General features: G+C 41.0%; 1 protein-coding gene across 2 annotated transcripts in view; it reads left to right on the forward strand.

The window, feature by feature from the left end:
• The window catches only part of LOC104064344 (transient receptor potential cation channel subfamily V member 6), a 31599-nt gene extending 13247 nt beyond the window's left edge, over positions 1-18352 (forward strand). Inside the window, exons 8-16 of one of the 2 annotated variants that reach the window (XM_054063864.1) lie at positions 941-1153; positions 1462-1548; positions 2604-2680; positions 2984-3149; positions 3429-3495; positions 4089-4357; positions 5363-5469; positions 6834-7068; positions 16989-18348. In XM_054063864.1, coding sequence (XP_053919839.1) covers positions 941-1153; positions 1462-1548; positions 2604-2680; positions 2984-3149; positions 3429-3495; positions 4089-4357; positions 5363-5469; positions 6834-7068; positions 16989-17120 — 1353 coding nt within the window. In that variant the 3' untranslated portion in view covers positions 17121-18348. Of the gene's footprint in view, positions 1-940; positions 1154-1461; positions 1549-2603; positions 2681-2983; positions 3150-3428; positions 3496-4088; positions 4358-5362; positions 5470-6833 lie in introns of both variants that reach the window. The other variant, XM_009566670.2, reaches the window with a different exon arrangement.
• The last annotated feature ends 353 nt before the right edge of the window (positions 18353-18705 follow it).

An 18705-nucleotide genomic window follows, 5' to 3' on the forward strand; every position in this document is an offset into this window, starting at 1 on the left:
GGTTACTTTTAGACAGAAATAAAGGAACTTTGGAAATCTTTTGAAAGTCCTCTTACCTGCCTGCTAAATTAAGGTAATATCAGTGTCAGTTTTTCAAAAAGAGTTACTGATCTAAAGGACCTTTGATATGTTTCCTAGGGATTAAGAATTTCCAGGAATGCTACTGAAATTGATAGAAGTAGCTGTTGAAACCAGTATTAGCTTATGGGGATAAATGCAGAACTCTTATTTGGAGAAAAGAATTGAAGTGAATTTCAAAAGCTTGGGGAGAAACTTTTTACTGTAGCTGAAAATAGAATAAATATTATTTTATTTTTGATTTTATGTTCTAATAATTATATATATATTATGCAGAGAAGAATATGTCTGCTGTAAAGTGCACTGTGCTGACTTGCTTAATGCAAAATTTTTTTCAAAATTGATTTAAATTACAGTAAAAGTCAATTCATGAATTGAAGTAGTTTTTTACACATTTGAATCCCTAGAGTCCACGGGATTTATAAACTTTCTGTTACTGTAAAATTAGCCCACTCCTAATATGTATATCTCTTAAGATAATAATTAATAATACCTTTTATTTTCAGTAACACAGCCTCATTTATTTGAATTCATGGACCTGGATCAGAGTGTTTATATGTGTCCAGGCCTACACAAAAAACAAACGTGTTCCAGTATCTAACACAATTCGCTTGCACTTCCCACTGGTACTCAAAAGCTGTTTTCTGCAACATTTTCTATTTTTCAAAGCTCTTTATTGGCAAACTGAGCAAATCCAAACCCACTTGAGTGTTCCATTTCTGCAAAACGTAAATTCAGCTTCCTAATGCTGGATAGAGTAGGTGAGAATAGTTTCCTAACATTCTTCCAGGAAACAGTGTGAATGATATGTACAAACAAATGTCCTTCTGGCAATTATTTCCTATTTTTCTACCTTTCTCAGGCACGCCAGATCTTGGACCTAACACCTGTGAAGGAGCTGGTGAGCCTGAAGTGGAACATGTATGGTCGTCCCTATTTCTGTTTCTTGGCTATATTCTACATACTCTACATGGTCTGCTTTACTATGTGCTGCGTCTACCGACCACTGAAGCCCCGAACAAGCAACAAAACAAGCAGCAGAGACAATACAATCTACGTCCAGAAAATGCTGCAGGTACTGTGTCTGTAGGAGTCAGGGCCTCAGAGGCAACATTGGGCAATTCTACTGTAACCTACTTAACCAGAAAGTCCAAGTCTTTCCCAATTGCCAGCTATTACAGACATCCTCCTTCTCTCTTTCTGTCAACTGACCTCAGTCAGTGAGGAACACTGGGTATGGTCTGTTCTCCACTGCTGAGGCTGGGCTGGTTCCTGTGACCTTGTCAGTCCCAGTCATGTTTATTACACTAATAGTGGGCCTTCTTTTCCTCCATCTCCTTTTCTAATATCCTTTCACTCTTTTTTTTTTTTTTTTTCCCCCAGGAATCATATGCAACATATGAAGATGAGCTGAGGCTGGTGGGGGAGCTGATCACAGTCATAGGAGCTGTAGTAATTTTGGTCCTTGAGGTAAGAGGAACAGTGAGCTATATAGTCTCGAGTTTAATCAAGACAGATTTTTACTTTGTGGTCACAGCTTAATGGGGCTTTTTACTTAGTGTAAGTGCCTTGATATGTGCCTGTGGCGAGAGACACTGTCAACAGTATTTATTGGATGAAACAAAGACTGTGGCAATATACTAATAGGACTCCAGGTGTGGAAGAAGCAATTAGAAGGCCTGGCTGCACTATCAAATACCAGATGAATCTCAGCTGTTGCATTAAATTCTTAGAGATTCTTCACCCATCACCCCAAATACTCATGTGTTTAGGAGCGCTGACTGAAGTGATTTCTGTGCATGCACAGAAAGTTTTATATTTAATTGGAGGTCAGTGACTGTACAGGTCCATAACAGGAGCCCTAATCAATCAGAGTTCTGAAGTGGACATGTTTAGGTGTTTTCCTTACCTTGAACTCATAAAAAAACCCAGAAGTTCTTTAAATTAAAACAAATACATTCCCCACTTGATTTTATTGTGATATGAAACAGAAACCCAGCACTTTTATATGAGAAAACTCAAATTATGATACCAGGATGAAATGAAGCAAAATGAGTCTGAAGAACAGGTTTCTTTCTGCCCAAATATGTTCCCGTGTTTGGTCAGGACTCAGGCTACACTGCAAATAACACAGTGAGTCTGAATTATAACAAACTCCTTTGATACCCCAGAAGTTCTTTTTTTTTGTCTTCACTTCTGAGGCTAAGCTGCTTTTCTAGTCTCTTCTCAGTAATCTATGTGAACTTCAGGCTCTCAGCTCTGTGCTGCAACATCTCTCTGTCACATACCAAAGTCTCTCAATCTGTCAGTCTCCTTAGATTTTCCACCAATCTCTGTCACATCCTGAGAGGGACCCACTTGACCCATTCATTTAGGTTTTGAAATAATATAGAAATCAAACCGTGAACCAGCAAACAAAGCACATGTATCTGGCGCCAACATCCTGTGAACACTGGCAGTTAGCATGACATTTTATAGTACAATGGAATCTGTCTAGTCCTAAATCAAAACGATGTCTCTTTTAGATCCCAGATATCCTTAGAGTTGGAGCAGCAAAATACTTTGGACAAACCATCCTAGGAGGGCCTTTTCATGTAATTGTGTAAGTATACCTCTTTTTAGTCTAATGAATGTATTATCTCTCATTTTCCCCACTGTCTTTTGTTAGGTGAGTCACTTTCTCCATTATTTTAGAGTATTCCTTCTCTCGATTTACTTCTTTTGCTGGCTCAGCTGGTGTGTAGGAAACTAGATGAGTGGGCAGGTACAGTTGATAGCGCTGAGAGGTCTCTGCCTGTGGGGCTGGTGGCCATATCTCCCTGTCTTGGAAATTTTGAGAAGAAAACAAAAAAGAAGCTAAGATTCCATTACTGAAACTTTTTCACTGTCTCTTCTTCCCTTGCAGCATCACATATGCTTGTATGATTCTAGTAACCATGGTGATGCGTCTCACTAGCACAACTGGTGAGGTGGTGCCCATGTCCTTTGCTCTGGTGCTAGGATGGTGCAATGTCATGTACTTCGCACGAGGCTTCCAAATGCTTGGACCCTTTACCATCATGATTCAGAAGGTAAAAGACTCAAACAAATATGGGCTTCTTACACACAACCTGATACTTCTTTGCAGGTAGGGAGAACTGAAAGAACTTCTCCCTCAGGACTAGCATTAATGGCAAATGGACAAGTGATTGTCTGCACAGACAGTCTGGGACTTTCACATTCTCGTTTTAGTGCAGAAGTTTCCTTTAGACCACTCATGGTCTTTTAATCTGGAAAATGGTTTATGTGGGGTTGTATTGTATGTTGGTGGGATGGTTTGGCCTTATGGTGGCACTGTCTTTGCTCCACAGATGATATTTGGAGATCTTATGCGCTTTTGCTGGCTCATGGCTGTGGTGATACTAGGCTTTGCATCAGGTAAGTCTACAAAAGGAAAACAACATTATGTTACCCCATGCTGACTTCGTATGAATTACGTGTGTGGGCTTTGATTCCTTCTCAGGTTGCCCTTTGAGTTAGCTGACAAAAGTGATGATGATTTATAGCTTGTATTTCTTTGAGCATGATCACTTTCCCAGTAATGAATGTTCTTCCCATGACTTTGGTTTTCAATTGTTGCTCTTTCCAGGGTAACAGAAATTAGGACAATCCAGACAATTCCATATATATGTAAGGCAAGGTTTAAAATCATACTACATTCATGATATTTATCTTTGGAAAATGAAATTAATACACATAACTTCTTTATATCTTTGAAGAGGAAAAGATTGCTACTTTGAGAACAAATAAATAATAAAAGTAATTCTGAGTAATTTTATAGTGAAGACCAGCGATTCTAGTAGGGGATTTGTCCTTGTTATGCTGAGTACTGCATCAGCATAGAAACACATGCAGCTCCTTCCTGGACCACTCTGTGTTGTCAGCATCTCTTACAGTACTCCATGGTTGCTCTTGAAATGTGATTCCTGTTGTAAAACTACCTCTCTCTTTTTTACTCCATTGCTCTCTAGCTTTTTACATCATCTTCCAGACAGAGAATCCTGAAAACCTTGGACAGTTCTACAACTATCCCATGTCCTTGTTCACCACCTTTGAGCTGTTCCTCACTATCATTGATGGCCCTGCAAACTATGATGTGGACCTACCCTTTATGTACAGCGTGGTATACTTTGCCTTCGCCATCATTGCGACCCTCCTTATGCTCAACTTGTTAATTGCCATGATGGGTGACACCCACTGGAGAGTGGCCCATGAGCGGGATGAGCTCTGGAGAGCCCAGGTAATCTAATTCACTCGGTAGAAGGTTCACTTTGAATAAAAGGTAAAAGTTGTCCAGGAAAAATGTACTAGGCAGTGCAATTGCTTGCTCTGCAATCCATGCTCTAAAGAAGGTACTTTTAAAACCTTTCCCTGGCCTTCATTTTTCTCAGGGGCTAATGCCATAAGCCATTACCTTTTATTTCTTTTCCATAGCTTCTGTATATCAGCCACCAAATTTCTCTCATCCCTTCTATGAGTCTGACGTGCCTAAGTGCAAGATACTTTTCTCTACATGTTCACATGTGAAACTGTCTTCCTGTATATCATTCCTATGTGGGTATTCCTACCTTAGTTCAAATGGCAGCTAGAAAGCCATCCAGCCTTTCTTGCCCATCCTATGTCTTCCTAACATATAGAATCTCTTGTTAAAAAAAATTGAAGTTACATCTTTCTTTACAAAACGCATTTCTGTGTAACTGAGAGTTAAATTATAATTATAGGCATTAACTGAGGGTAGGTAGAATGCAAAATAGTAATAACAAGTACATCAGTAATGGCTTTACATTTCTTAAGAGAGGTTGGCTTCACTTTCTTGCTTAAAAGGCAAAAAAGTTTAACCAGGTAAGTTATATAGCTGTTCAACAGGAAATCCATTTCCTAGTATTTTTGTGTGAGAAAGCAGTAAGCAAATGGTTAAATGTACTAGTTAATGCAGATATAAATACCGTCGTCTTCCCTAGCTTGCAAATTAATTGCCATACTTGTTACCATCAGCTACAAAAGGAAAGAAATTTAACAGCATTTTAAGAGCACCACCGCTTCAACAAAATATGGCACAGTTAAGACTAAATAGCCTATAGTAAATTTATTTATTCTATTATTTTTTTCTCATTATATGTGGAGCTGTAAAGAAGTGCTGTAATGGGTCAGTACTCATGGAACTGTTAATTTTGAAAAAGAGTCCATTTTTTTTTCTAATTTGTATGAGTGCTTTCATTTTTTTTTTTTTTATTTTATTCTAAAGGTTGTTGCTACTACAGTCATGCTGGAGCGGAAGCTGCCACGATGTCTCTGGCCTCGGTCTGGAATCTGTGGGCTGGAGTATGGGCTAGGGGATCGATGGTATCTCAGGTGAGTTATCTTCTAGTGTGTGCATATAAAGATCCCAGAAGAAGAATCTGATGTGTTAATAAGCAACCTTTCCAGTGGCCTGGGTTGGACTATTTGGAGAGCTGTTCCTCTCAGAAAGCTCTGCTGTGCAGTTTCTTCTGGAATCAGCTGATAATTTTTTTTATCCAGTAGTCACAGGAAACAGACCCCATAAGTCACATGGGTTATAAGGCCTGAATTTTTCTTTCAACCTCTTATAATGAGTGTTACAAAGGTTCACTGCTGTGCTTGGTTGACTGTCCCTATTTATTAGGTGCATGAAATGGCTGAGGCAGAATCAACAAGCTGCACTACAGATGATTCATATACAGAGCAGGAATAATTAAAAGCAAGATTTCTTGGTGTGAACCTGGTAACTATATTATACTTTGTGAAGACTGCATCGTGTGGCAACGTCCTAGGTCCAGGATTTCAGTTTAGGCACTGAAATAACAAACTATCTTTAGTCTAAATAACACAAGATTCCTTATTGTTTCTGATTTTAATCAATACTTATTCCATGCTGAGAAAAGATAAAACTTTGTTTAGGTATGCATCATTTCTAACTGTGTCATCTTTTGCTGATAAAGCCGTAAGAGGAAGTGGTGACTGTATGTAATAGGACTTTCTGCAGGTTTTAGCAGAGAAATGAACCTTGTGGATTTTCGGGTCTGCTGGACAGAACAAGTAGACCTGAAGTGGTACCAGTATGTAACAACTTCTGTTCAAGGTGTAGAATATAACTTCGCAAAAGCAATATCCCAGTAACAATTCTTCATTGGATGCTAAGAGAAAAGGGCGTTGGTGTGATTTGTTTTTGTCAAATTACATATGTGTTCATTGTGTATAGTGGGATAGTATTTCAGAAGACAAGTTGTAAGTAAGGTAGAGAAGGATTGGTGGAAGTGGAGCATTAAAAAAACTATAGCACAACATAAGTGATATCCTGAGGCCAAGAACCATGAAGTATCAGAGGAGGAAAGACAAGAACAAAAGAAACAGATGAATATGCAGGAACATTCAGTGGATCTAGAGCTAGAGTCAGGTGAGGCAGGTATTTGCCAATAGCTGGCAAAATAGGAAATGCAAATCATTGCCGGGCAATGAGTTAAAGTACAGGACAGGAAATCATGGGCTGATAAGGATACTGAAGACAATTGTGGGGATGAAAGTCTAGGAGATAGCTGTGTGCTAACACAGTTCCCTGTTTCTTTATAATTTTTCTGTAATATCTGAGTCAGTAGGCATGTTTTCGGGAGGAGCTTGCTTCTTGTGGCTGCTGAGTTTTGTTGATAAACTGGCATGCTCCTACTTCATTTAGTTTATGTTTTTTAATTCTCTTCCAGAGTTGAAGACAGAGTTGATCCCAACAAACACAAGATGATGCGGTACACAGAAGCATTTAAGGCTCAGGATAGGGACAACTATGACAAAGGTTTGGAAAATCTGGAAATCAATGGGAATATCCTGTACAAGAAGGAACTGTCTGCTCTGTCATTGTCACGGAGCACTTCCAGGACTAGTTCTCACCGTGGCTGGGAGATCCTGAGGCGTAATACCTTCCACCAACTTTGTGGAGAGGTCAATCACTCCATGGAAGAGGAGGTCTATGATGTCTAAGAATCCTCTGTCCAGAGGCTCCACTACTTGGATCAGTTTTGCCACAATAGTTCTCCAACTGTTCCTACACACTTCAGCATGCCACATACATTTGTAAGCCTTGGAAGAACTCTGCTGATGAATGGTTTGTGGCATCTATGCTATGATATATGAATGCAGTCTTTTCTCTCCTACTTTTATATGTTCCTGCTGTTGCACTGATATTTGCACCAAGACAGTGATCTTGTTCAGCTAAGGTCTGTGGTTGGTTGTTATGCTTTCTAATGCCCTACAGAAATGAGCAAATGAAGCCAGCATGGATTTCATCCATTTACAAAGAAGAGATCAGTAAGTCTTCTCCCAGAATGTTAAATGCAGCATAATGTCTCCCTCCATTTTCACAAAATCCCAATGCTCTCAGAGCAGAGAGAGCTGACTGAAGTTCTGGTTTATGATTCAGTACAGAACTGAAAAAAAAACCCCTGCTGCTAAGCTCAGGAACAAAGGTAGTTGCTGACATTGTGATAATTGAAAGGAATGTCACTACTCATATGGCATTCAGGGCCTAACAGATTTTGCCCTCTGAAGAAAGGCAGTCTTTTTAGCTGGGTTTTCAGCACAGCTATTATAGCAGGACTGGTGTGTGTTTGGCGGGGGGTGGTGGTGGTGGTGTTGATTGGTTTTTGGGGGTGTTTCGGTGGCTTTCTCTTTGTTTGTTTTATTTTGTTGTCATATGAATGCACTTTAAGCTTTTGAAAATAAGTGATTGCTGTTCCTGGGAGGATTCTGATTGGTTTGAAGTGGGAACTTCTTTTTCTAATGAGAGCATGTATGACTTGGTTAGGTGACTTTCAGCAATGTGAAATTTCAGCTGTTAATCTCCCAAATAAGCTGAAGCTGGTCTATTGTTTTCTGTGGGAGAGTAGGACTCTGAACTGTAGTTCTGTGAGTTATTACTGAGCCATCAAGGTTGGGTAGTGAGCTACAATATAGCACTGAAAGAAATGGAGAGGAAATTTTGGAAAGATAAATAAGACCTGTTGCAGAGGCAGTTCAGAAACTGGTGCACTCTCTCTCTGAAAGTCTAGAACTATCCAGTGAACAACAGAGTCACCTACACTTCCAGGTAACATGATGTGCCAGTCTGTCAGTTTGTCTTCTGCCTAGGGCCACTTCAAGAGAAATGGAGAAATGTTCAAAGAAATGAGCTGTCATTTCAGGGTCGTCTGTATTTTCAGGTGTGTGGAGTTTCATTCCAATAGCAGAAGTAAATGGAAAGCTATCCATGGTCTTAACATTTCTTCCCAACAAGACTAGTAAGAGAAATTTTGGTTTTTAAGAAACCAAAGATTGTTATCTACCACAAGATTTCGAGACAAAGCACCCTGTGATAATCAAAGCAGATAAAGACAAATCTGTATCCAGTAGATTTCTGATTGTATTGGAATTTCACAGCAAACATCTCCCACATCTCCTCTCTTGCAGGTGCTGTAGTGAGCATCATGATCTTTGCAATTTTGTGTGTTTATTTAAATGTCCTCTTTCTCTTACTTGAATGTGTATTTATGCTCCAATGGAAGACAAAGATTGTCTCTCTAGAATTCAACAGTACACTTTTGAGTTGACTCATTTGGTTGACTTGAAAGTGTTTTTTGGTCTCACTCACTTAAGTATTGTTAGTCTTTCCCAAAATCCTTTGTGCTGACTGTCTATGGAAATGAGAAAAATATGGCACAGAACTGTGAACTCCTGCTCTAATTGTAGGTGAATTTTCTTTCATAGTGAATAGGAAATAGCAGGAAGGGGAGAACTTATGGCTTTCCCCTTCTCCCTCTGCCCTCAAGTATATTAGTCTTTTCACTAGTTTGAAAAGCTGCAGAAATGCAATAAAGCTGAATATAAGCATTTATACAAAAGGACTACTCTTTACGATATAACAATAACAATAGCAATAATAACAATAGTATTTCAAAAGCTGGTTTGAAGTATAAGCTGTGTTAGACCTGGTTCTGATTTTGTGTTCTTCCTCATTGCTATGAACACTGATGAGAATCTTGAAGTTCAAAACAACATATTGACATTGTAGGAGGCAGAACAGAATTCAAATCACAGTGCTAGGCCTTTGTAGACTTCTGTATCCCTTCACCAGAAAAAGAAAGAATCCAGTAGCAGATATTTTCAAGGAAGTGCCTTTTCTTGTAAAATTACATTCTGTCATCATTAGCTTTTAATGTCCTTGCACAGAACCCATGCACAGAACAGCATCAGAACTGTGTGACTTATTTGTTGTCTTTGGAGTTGTGTAATGCAAATAGATAGTGAATCATAGAATTTTTTGGGGCAGGAAGGGACTATGAAGGTCATCTAGTCCACCAGGAACTAGGAAATCTTCAACTAGATCAGGGTGCTCAGAGCTCTGTCCAGCTGACATTGAATGTTCCCAGGGACAGGCATTTATTACCTCTGAAGGCAACCTGTTCCAGTGTTTCACCATCCTCATCATAAAAATTTCCTTCCTGGCTGCTACTAGAATTTGTCTTCCAGTTTCCTGAAGTGACTTACACATCAAAAAAAATAATCCTGGAAAAAGATCTCATACAAAAGATGACAGAACATTTTACCAACAGTAAATGATTCCCCAGTCAACTTTTCACAACCTTTACATTGATGATGAGTGATACAGACCATTTTTAGCATAATTTATTTAATCTGGAGGACAAAGAGCTAGAGAAGAAAATCTGAAGTGGGAAAAATCATAATGGGCACAGCAGAAACTGGAAATAGTAAATGCAGAATATCTACCCTTTTCCATTAGGACATATACAGATGAGCTGTTCCCATGTGAACCTTAGATGATGAAGTAATAGGAAGCACTAGACTAAGACTTGAACTGTTTCAATGCAATCTGGCTCAGACCCAGAAAGTGCATTGACTAAAGTCACATGAAGGCAGAGCACTTTTGCTGTAGAATTCTGCACATTGAATGTGCTGCTTCAGGATTAGCCTCAATTTTTTGAGTCATATCCTAAAATTCCAAAACAGTATTGCTCCTCCTGGCAGTTGAAAGTTGTCTTTCCTCTCTCTCCTAACAATTTTGCAATTTCAAAGCAGACATGCCTTCCCTCCTTGAAACTCCTAACCTAAACTGTCTGCTACCTTACAGAAACAACTTCTGAGTTTATGATAGTGTGATAAGGATATTTTCAACCAGTTGCTTGTAGTAAAATTTTACTGAAAATAAAAATATCAAATATATGGAGTACCTTCTCTGCTTGTTTGTGTCCAAAATAAATACCACAGGCCAATTTTTGTGTTTGATTCTCTAGTAGCAATCATGGACATTAGTTATCAAATTGTTTGGATTGTCATGTTTGGATCCATGTTGAACTTTTTTGTATTAAAATTGTTTTTCCACAGCAATCTACTTCAGGAAATTTGTATAAAGTTTCAAGTACTGATTTCCAGTTCAAAATAAGAACTACCAACATCCTTGTTTTTTAAAGGCATTGAATGTTTAGTGAAAACTGTAGTACAAGCTCTTTGGAGAAGAAGCCATACTTTCATCTAGTGGAATGTCTTATTTTGGATGGTGATAGTCCTTGCTGTAGCTGCTTGCAATAGCATACACATAGGTACAGAGAGTTTTTTCAGCAACACACATGCAAAACAAATGCAGAAAGACCCATTTCGCAAGTATAATCATGGTTTGGTGAATTTGATGTTCATATCATTTCCTAAATTATTAGTACGATCTCCTTTCTGGACTGGTTAAGAGCTTCATCTTATATTATGCGTTAAAGCAAACAAGGCAAAGTACAAGCCAGACAAATGGGATAAATCCTGATCAATGAATTTCCGTAAACTCCTGTTGAAGCACCTTCCATACCCTTGAGAAACTCAGCTGTAAATAGAGTGCTTTGCTTGTTTATTAGATATCAATAACATTTCTAATCTACTGAAAAAATAGTTTAATTGGGCTTTGTATTTGCATGTCTTTTTTCCTGTTTCCAATATCTAAATTTAATCCCAGTAATCTGTGCTATTTTTTCATATTTTTTATAATAACTACAATAACAAAACCATTCTTATTTATGTATTGTATAGAAGTCAAAAAGTTAAAACAATTTGTTAACTTTAACAAGTTAAAATCAACTTTCAGTGGATTTTTTGAAAGCTTTCTAAATGGGAATAAACCAATTCAACAAATATTTGTTTCACAGAATATTAGGGTAATATTTAGAGCCATTAACTATCGATTTTAAGAATGAGTTTATTTTTATTTCTGAAATTGTAATATTTTAATCAAGCTCTTAACTGTGCACAGAGGACTCTTTGGTAAGAGTTTAGGGCCTGCCTTGAGAAATCTGCAGTTCAAGAAAAGAAACTAGTGAAGATGCAAGCATCTCTGAAATGGGCCATATGATAAGTCTCTGGTCCTGCTACTGTTTTATGCCAGGTTGATAACTGCAAAGTATATAAGATCTTATGCTATTTGTTCCTGTCTGCTGCTCCAAGAGAAGCACACTTTACCATCATCCCTCTGTGCACATGAAAACTTTATCCTTAGAATATCTTTCAACTCATAAATCAAATGCACTGGTAGGCTGATGCTCTCTTTTTGTTACAATCAATTATATCTCAGAAAGAAGCAGAAGTGGGAAAGAAAATATTACAGTGTTCCATAAGCTGAACCAGCCTGTATTATCAGAATGAATGATTTTTAAAAACCTCTGAGAAGTTCCAAGTTGATCTAGGTATTTTAATATAAAATATCCATTGGTAAATTAAAGTTTCTAGGGGGACAATATCTCCAACATATACTAATCAACTCTATTATTAGTATAGTTAAGCTGACCTGACAGCCACTTGCAGTGCATTGATTGTAGCTCCATTCCTGTCTGGGACATAGTGGGAAAGCTGTAAAGAAAGAGGTAGATTCTCAGAATCCTCAACGGGATAGATGGGCAAATGAAGTGTTCAGTAACCAGATGGAAAAAGTTAGATTCTTTGACAGCTGTGATCATTTCTGTAATATCTTGAGAAAGAAGTTTTCACACTGCCCGGCTGCTTAAATACAGAACATCTAAAGCTTTAACAGAGATGAATGAGACACTTCATACCTTTTGTAGCTGTGGTTTCAGGCTTCCCAGAGGCAACCAGATATTAAGGTATTATTTACTGTCTCCTCACTGTTTCAGACTATCTCCATTTGGAAAACTTTTTAAATAGGAAAGATGAGATCTGATTCTGCATCAAAAGAATTTTATGGCAATTTCTATGGAACAGAGTAAACAGTCCTGCTTTTCAGGAAATAAGAGTAAGTTACAATAAGTACTTGCCCAATGCTATTCTCATTCATGTTGTAAACTGTTCTCTGGCTCTTCCCGCTATGCTTCTGATAACTGAAAACTCACTACTCTGCCTGTAAAAAACTCTTCTGGAAGGAAATTTGACTCATTTACCATTCACCGTTTATTTTAGCGTTCAATGCGTGACAAATAACGGTCCCTTGGGAGCACGGCAAAGAGGAGCGTGGCACGTTAGTGCAACGTTAGTGCAACGGGGCAGTTCGAGCGGCAGTTCGAGCAGGCAGGGCGAGCAGGGAGGGGCTGGAGGTCGGCCATAAGGGACCATGGACCGTGGTGGCTACCCTGCAGAAGATTAAAACCACTCCCAGTGCTGCAGCAAGCAGGATAGATGTTGCCACCCAGACCCTGGGCTGTAGCCAATGTCCCCCTCCCACACCAGCTGACGCCTCTAGCACGGGCTCCACTTGTGGGAGCTGTGCTCACGTAGGGGAACTCCGTCGCACGGTGGCAGAGCTGAGGGAGGAGTTAAATAGACTAAGGACCATCAGGGAATGTGAGAGGGAGATAGATCACTGGAGCAGCGCCCTCTCACAAACGCAGCAGGCTGTTGTAGCTGGTGCGGCTGAGCAACCCCGCCTGCAAACTGCGAAGCTGGGGGAACAAGAGATGGGGAATGGCAGCAAGTTCCTGCCCGGCGCAGGAAACCTGCTCCCCCCACCCAGACAACAAACTCCCAGATCCCCCTGAGGAACGAATATGAAGCGCTGCAGGTGGAACCCATCCCCAAGGATGAAGAAGGTGGCTCCCACAGCCTAGAAACATGCCTATTTCATGGGCACCGTCATCAGGTGCCCATGAAAACATCCTCAGTAAATAAGAAGAGGACAGTGATTGTCTTAGGGGATTCCCTTCTAAAAGGAACAGAGGGACCCATCGGCAGACCGGACCCGCTCCACAGGGAGGTCTGCTGCGTACCGGGGGCATCAGTGAAGGATGTAATTAGAAAACTTCCTTTCTTGGTGAAAGAGACAGATATTACCCTCTGGTAGTATTTCAAATCGACAATGATGACTTACAGTGCAGAAAGCTGAAAGCCATCAAGAGAGACTTCAGGACTCTAGGAAGAACGATGGAGGGCTCCCGGCACAAGTAGTGTTTACTTCCATTCCAGTGCTAAGGAATGAGGAGCAGGAGGCCAAAAAAAACCCCAGTTGATTAATGCCTGGCTCCGAGCCTGGTGTGAAGAGAAAGGCTTTGGGTTCTTTGATCATGGGGTGACCCATGCACCCCCAGGCTTTCTTACTAGGGATGGGACATGCTTGTCTCCTATGGGGACTAAAGTCCTTACTAAAAATCTAGATGGGCACTTAAATATAGCTTTAAACTAGATGTGAAGGGGGAGGGGGACGAGACCAGGCTAGTCAGGAGTGAGCATGGACATGGGACTCCAGTAACTGAGAGGTGGTGTGCTGGAGAGGACCGCCAGTATACCACCACAGAGCAAGTGGGGGCGATTACACCTGGGGACAGTAAGATATGAAACTGGCGCTGTGGCATTGGTTATTCCAAGGACCAGTCAATTTGGAATGAACTTTATTCTCTTTATGAGGGCTGAAGGTTTGCCAGCCCAGCTGAAGTGCATTTACACCAATGCACGCAGCATGGGCAATAAGAAGGAGGAGTTGGAAGCTGTTGTAGGGCAAAGTGACTACAAAGTCTTTGCCATCATGGAAACATGGTGGGATGACTTGTATAACTGGAGTGCAGCCATGGTGGGGTATAAACTCTTCAGGCGGGACAGGAAGGGTAGGAGAGGAGGCGGTGTAGTCCTCTATGTTAGAGAGTGCTTTGATACCCTTGAGCTCGATTACGGTGAGGAAGGGACTGAGTGTGGGTTAACATCAGAGGAGCCCACAAGAAGGCAGATATTGTGATGGGAGTCTGCTACAGACCATCCAGCCAAGAAGAAGCAGCGGGTGATCTCCTCTATAAACAGCTGGGGATAGTCTCTAGATCGCTACCTCTTATCCTCATGGGAGACTTCGATCTTCCAGATATCTGCTGTAAGTACAATACAGCAGAAAGGAAGCAGTCTAGGAGGTTCCTGGAGTGCATGGAAGACAACTTCCTCACGCAACTGGTTAGTGAACAAGCAAGGGAGGGTGCCCTCCTGGACCTGCTGTTTGTGAACAGAAAAGGTCTTGTGGGGGATGTGATGGTTGGAGGACGCCTGGGACAAAGCAATCATGAGGTGATAGGGTTTTCAGTTCTAGGTGAGATGAAAAAGGGGATTAGCAGAACAGTCACATTAAACTTCCAGAGGGCAGACTTTGGACTGTTCAGAAGGCTGGTTGGCAAAGTCCCATGGCAGACAGTCCTCAAGGGCAAGGGAGCCCACGAGTGCTGGGTGCTCTTCAAAAATGAAATCCTAGAAGCTCAGGAGCAAGACATCCCCATGTTCCAGAAAAGGAGCCGGCAGGGGAAAAAAACAACTTGGTTGATTAGGGAGATCTTGAGAGACATCAAAGAGAAGAATAATGTCTATGAGCTTTGGAAGAAGGGGCAGGCATCTTGGGTGGACTACAGGGAGGAAGTGAGATTGTGCAGGGAAAAAATCAGGAGGGCTAAGGCATAACTAGAAATCAAACTGGCTAAGTCTGTGAAAGACAATAAAAAATCTTTCTACAAATACATTAACAATAAAAGGAGGACTAGGGAGACTATTCAGTCCTTATTGGATGCAGAAGGAACAACAATGACAGGGGATGAGAACAAGGCTGAGGTACTTAATGCCTTCTTTGCCTCAGTCCTTAATAGTAAGGAAAGTTCCTTCTGTGTACAAACCCTGGATTTAGAGAAGGAGAATGAGGCCCCCATGATCCAAGAGGAGGTGGTTAGACTTGCTTGCCCAGCTAGACACCCACAAATCTATGGGACCAGATGGGATCCACCCAAGAGTATTAAAGGAGCTGGCGGAAGTCCTTTTCAAACCCCTTTCCATCATCTTCCAGCGGTCCTGACTGACTGGGGAAGTTCCACTGGCCTGGAGGCTGACTGATGTGCCCATCTACAAGAAGGGCTGCAAGGAGGATCCAGGGAACTACAGGCCTGTCAGTCTGACCTCAGTGCCAGGGAAAGTCATGGAACGGGTGATCTTGAGTGCTGTCATGAAGCACATGCAAGAGAACTGGGTGATCAGGCCCAGTCAACACGGGTTCATGAAAGGCAGGTCTTGCCAAACTAACCTGATCGCCTTCTATGACAAAGTGACTCGACTACTGGATGAGGGAAAGGCTGTGGATGTAGTCTTCTTGTACTTCAGTAAAGCCTTTGACACAGTTTCTCATAGCATTCTCCTTCAGAAACTGTCAGCCTCTCGCCTGGACAGGCGCACAATCTCCTGGGTAGAAAACTGGTTGGATGGCCAGACCCAAAGAGTGGTGGTAAATGGAGTTAACTCCAGCTGGAGGCCAGTTACAAGAGGGGTTCCCCAGGGCTCAGTACTGGGTCCAGCCCTGTTCAATGTCTGTATCAATGACCTGGATGAAGGCATTTAGTGCCCCCTTAGCAAGTTTGCGGATGACACTAAGCTGGGTGGAAGCGTGGATCTGCTGGAGGGAGGGTAGGGAGGCTCTGCCAAGGGGTCTGAACAGGCTGGACTGCTGGGCCGAGGCCAATGGCATGAGGTTTAACAAGGCCAAATGCCTAGGAGAAGTCTGTCTAGAAAGCTGCCTAGAGGAGAAGGACCTTCTCCCTCTGTACTCAGCACTGGTGAGACTGCATCTTGAATACTGTGTTCAGTTCTGGGCCCCTCACCACAAGAAGGGTGTGAGGCTCCGGAGCGTGTCCAGAGAAGAGCAATGAAGCTGGTGAGGGGGCTGGAGAACAAATCTTATGAGGAGCATCTGAGAAAGTTGGGGTTGTTTAGCCTGGAGAAGAGGAGACTGAAGGAAGATCTTATTACTCTCTACAACTACCTGAAAGGAGTTTGTGGAGAGGAGGGAGCTGGCCTCTTCTCCCAAGTGACAGGGGACAGGACAAGGGGGAATGGCCTCAAGTTCCTACAGGGGAGGTTCAGGTTGGACATCAGGAATATTTTTTCACGGAAAGGGTCATTGGGCGCTGTAACAGGCTGCCCAGGGAGGTGGTTGAGTCACCTTCCCTGGAGGTGTTTAGGGATGAGTGGATGAGGTGCTGAGGGGCATGGTTTAGGGATTGTTAGGAATGGTTGGACTTGATGATCCAGTGGGTCCTTTCCAACCTAGTGATTCCAAGATTCTATGAAATAGAGCAATATGGTTTCACCTGAAGTGAAATAGATTGGACTAATTATTCCCACAAATAAATACATGCGATTCTGATCACAAATCAGTGTCATTATCTATGGAAGAATTTTACAGGTCAGCTTCGATTTGAAGATACATGTAAAAACAATTGATTAAAAAACGAATGAGAGCTTTGAAATTAGTGGAATTCTAGTAAGATTTATCGATTGGCTCATGGAAGTGTTCATTGTAAAGGACATTTGACATCATCTAACATCAGACAATGTCTGCCATGACTTTGTCTTCCAGAGTCTTGAAAATCTTAAAGATAGAGATCCAAAACTACCCTGTGTACCGGTTTCTGTACTGCACTACTGTTGTGGTGAGAGTATTTTTCCTAATGTCTGTACAAGGTATAACACACAAAAAAGAGTCTGTGCCTGTGACTCCTTTTGTTTAACTAATTGAGAAAATCAACTATGATTACCTTCAAAATGGTTCCCTTCTGAGCTGACATACAGCTGTATATGATGCTGCAATATTCAAAGCCATTCTACAGAACATTTTTTGAATGGCTATTGAGGATCTCCATCATTTTTGCTTTCACACCTTCTAACAACAAAAATTTGGTTTCTTGAATCACCGACTTGATGTCTTCACTGTAAGTCTCAGTCAATAATAGAAAAGTTTCCATTACAGATTTCTTCAGTTTCAGAAGACACTTGGTGTTAAGTCGCTGTTCACTCTTATTACTATTATATGTCAACCTTTGTGACAGACATGAAACAGAATCTAATGGATTCAGATAAGAGTTAATTATTTATTCATGCTACATTCATGGTACTGTTAGCTTGCTTGGTCTCCTGGGGACAGTGCCCTGGACTGGTGAATCAGTAGATGCTGGCTCACTGTAATGTGATGTGCTGGGAATTCTTGAGAACTGAAATTCTTGAGAACTGTGGCATGCTTACTCCTCCTGCGTCTCAATGTCACCAACTCCCGTTGTTAGACCATATGATAGTCCACACAAGAAATTATCAGGGATGGATCATAAATGTCAGTGTGCAAAAGGTCACCTTTATGACATGGTGTCAACAGTTGGCATTGGCTCTGGACAGTCTGCACACACACATCTGGGTGTCAATTCTAAAGTGAGTGACCTTTAACAAATACTAACCTCACCAGGGAGGGGCTGATAGAAGGACTGGCTCATCAGCTTGCAGATGGTGATCCTAGCTGGACTTAAGAGCATAACAGTTTCGTAAGAGTCATGGTCTGGTGGAATCCACACTGAAAGAAGGCATGTGGTCAGTCCAGGTTATTTGCTTGTGCTAGGATCTTTAGCTATTACCTTTTCACAACAAGCCTGGATATTCTCCTCCTCTGTGAAGGGCAAATATATGGTATTTTGAAATACTTTTTACATATGATAGCTATGTATTTCCTTGTCTTCATCACTTCAGAAGGGAGTTGCCATTTAAAACTTTGTTCAACATTTTTCCTTTACGAATATTTGATCTATACCCTTGAACACATAGCTCAGGTAAAGCCAGCATTATTGGAAATGATTTTTGGGTGTTTTAAGAGGGCTTTCCAATATCAATGAGTGGTGAACAGGGTGCTAGGTGAACCTGAGAGAGCACGCTCTTAAGAAGGTACTGGGTCTTATGAAATCGCTAAGAGCTAATAAAATTAATTCTTTTATTCACAACAGTTGAGTGTGTGTTATTGGTGATGAGTGGTTCTCACACCTCTTTTGATCATCTGTGCTAAGAAGCATTTCCTCTAGATGTGCATTTGTCTTTCTATTTTAACCTTCTGTATGTCTGTATTTTCTTTAGCAGGAAGGAAGAATTATTTTTCTTTTTCTCTCCTTCTGTCATCCTCTTTGTTCGCTACTTCCACAGCTCCTTCCCCATATATTTCCATACAATTCTTTGAGTAACAATGTGCCAGTTTTTCTTTTAAAACTCTCTATTTTTATCCCAAATGCCTTTTGTTGATCAGTATCACTGGGGCCACTTCCTGGCAGTAAAAGGTATCAT

The sequence above is a fragment of the Cuculus canorus genome, chromosome 1, assembly GCF_017976375.1.
Source record: "Cuculus canorus isolate bCucCan1 chromosome 1, bCucCan1.pri, whole genome shotgun sequence".
NCBI classification, from domain to species: domain Eukaryota; kingdom Metazoa; phylum Chordata; class Aves; order Cuculiformes; family Cuculidae; genus Cuculus; species Cuculus canorus.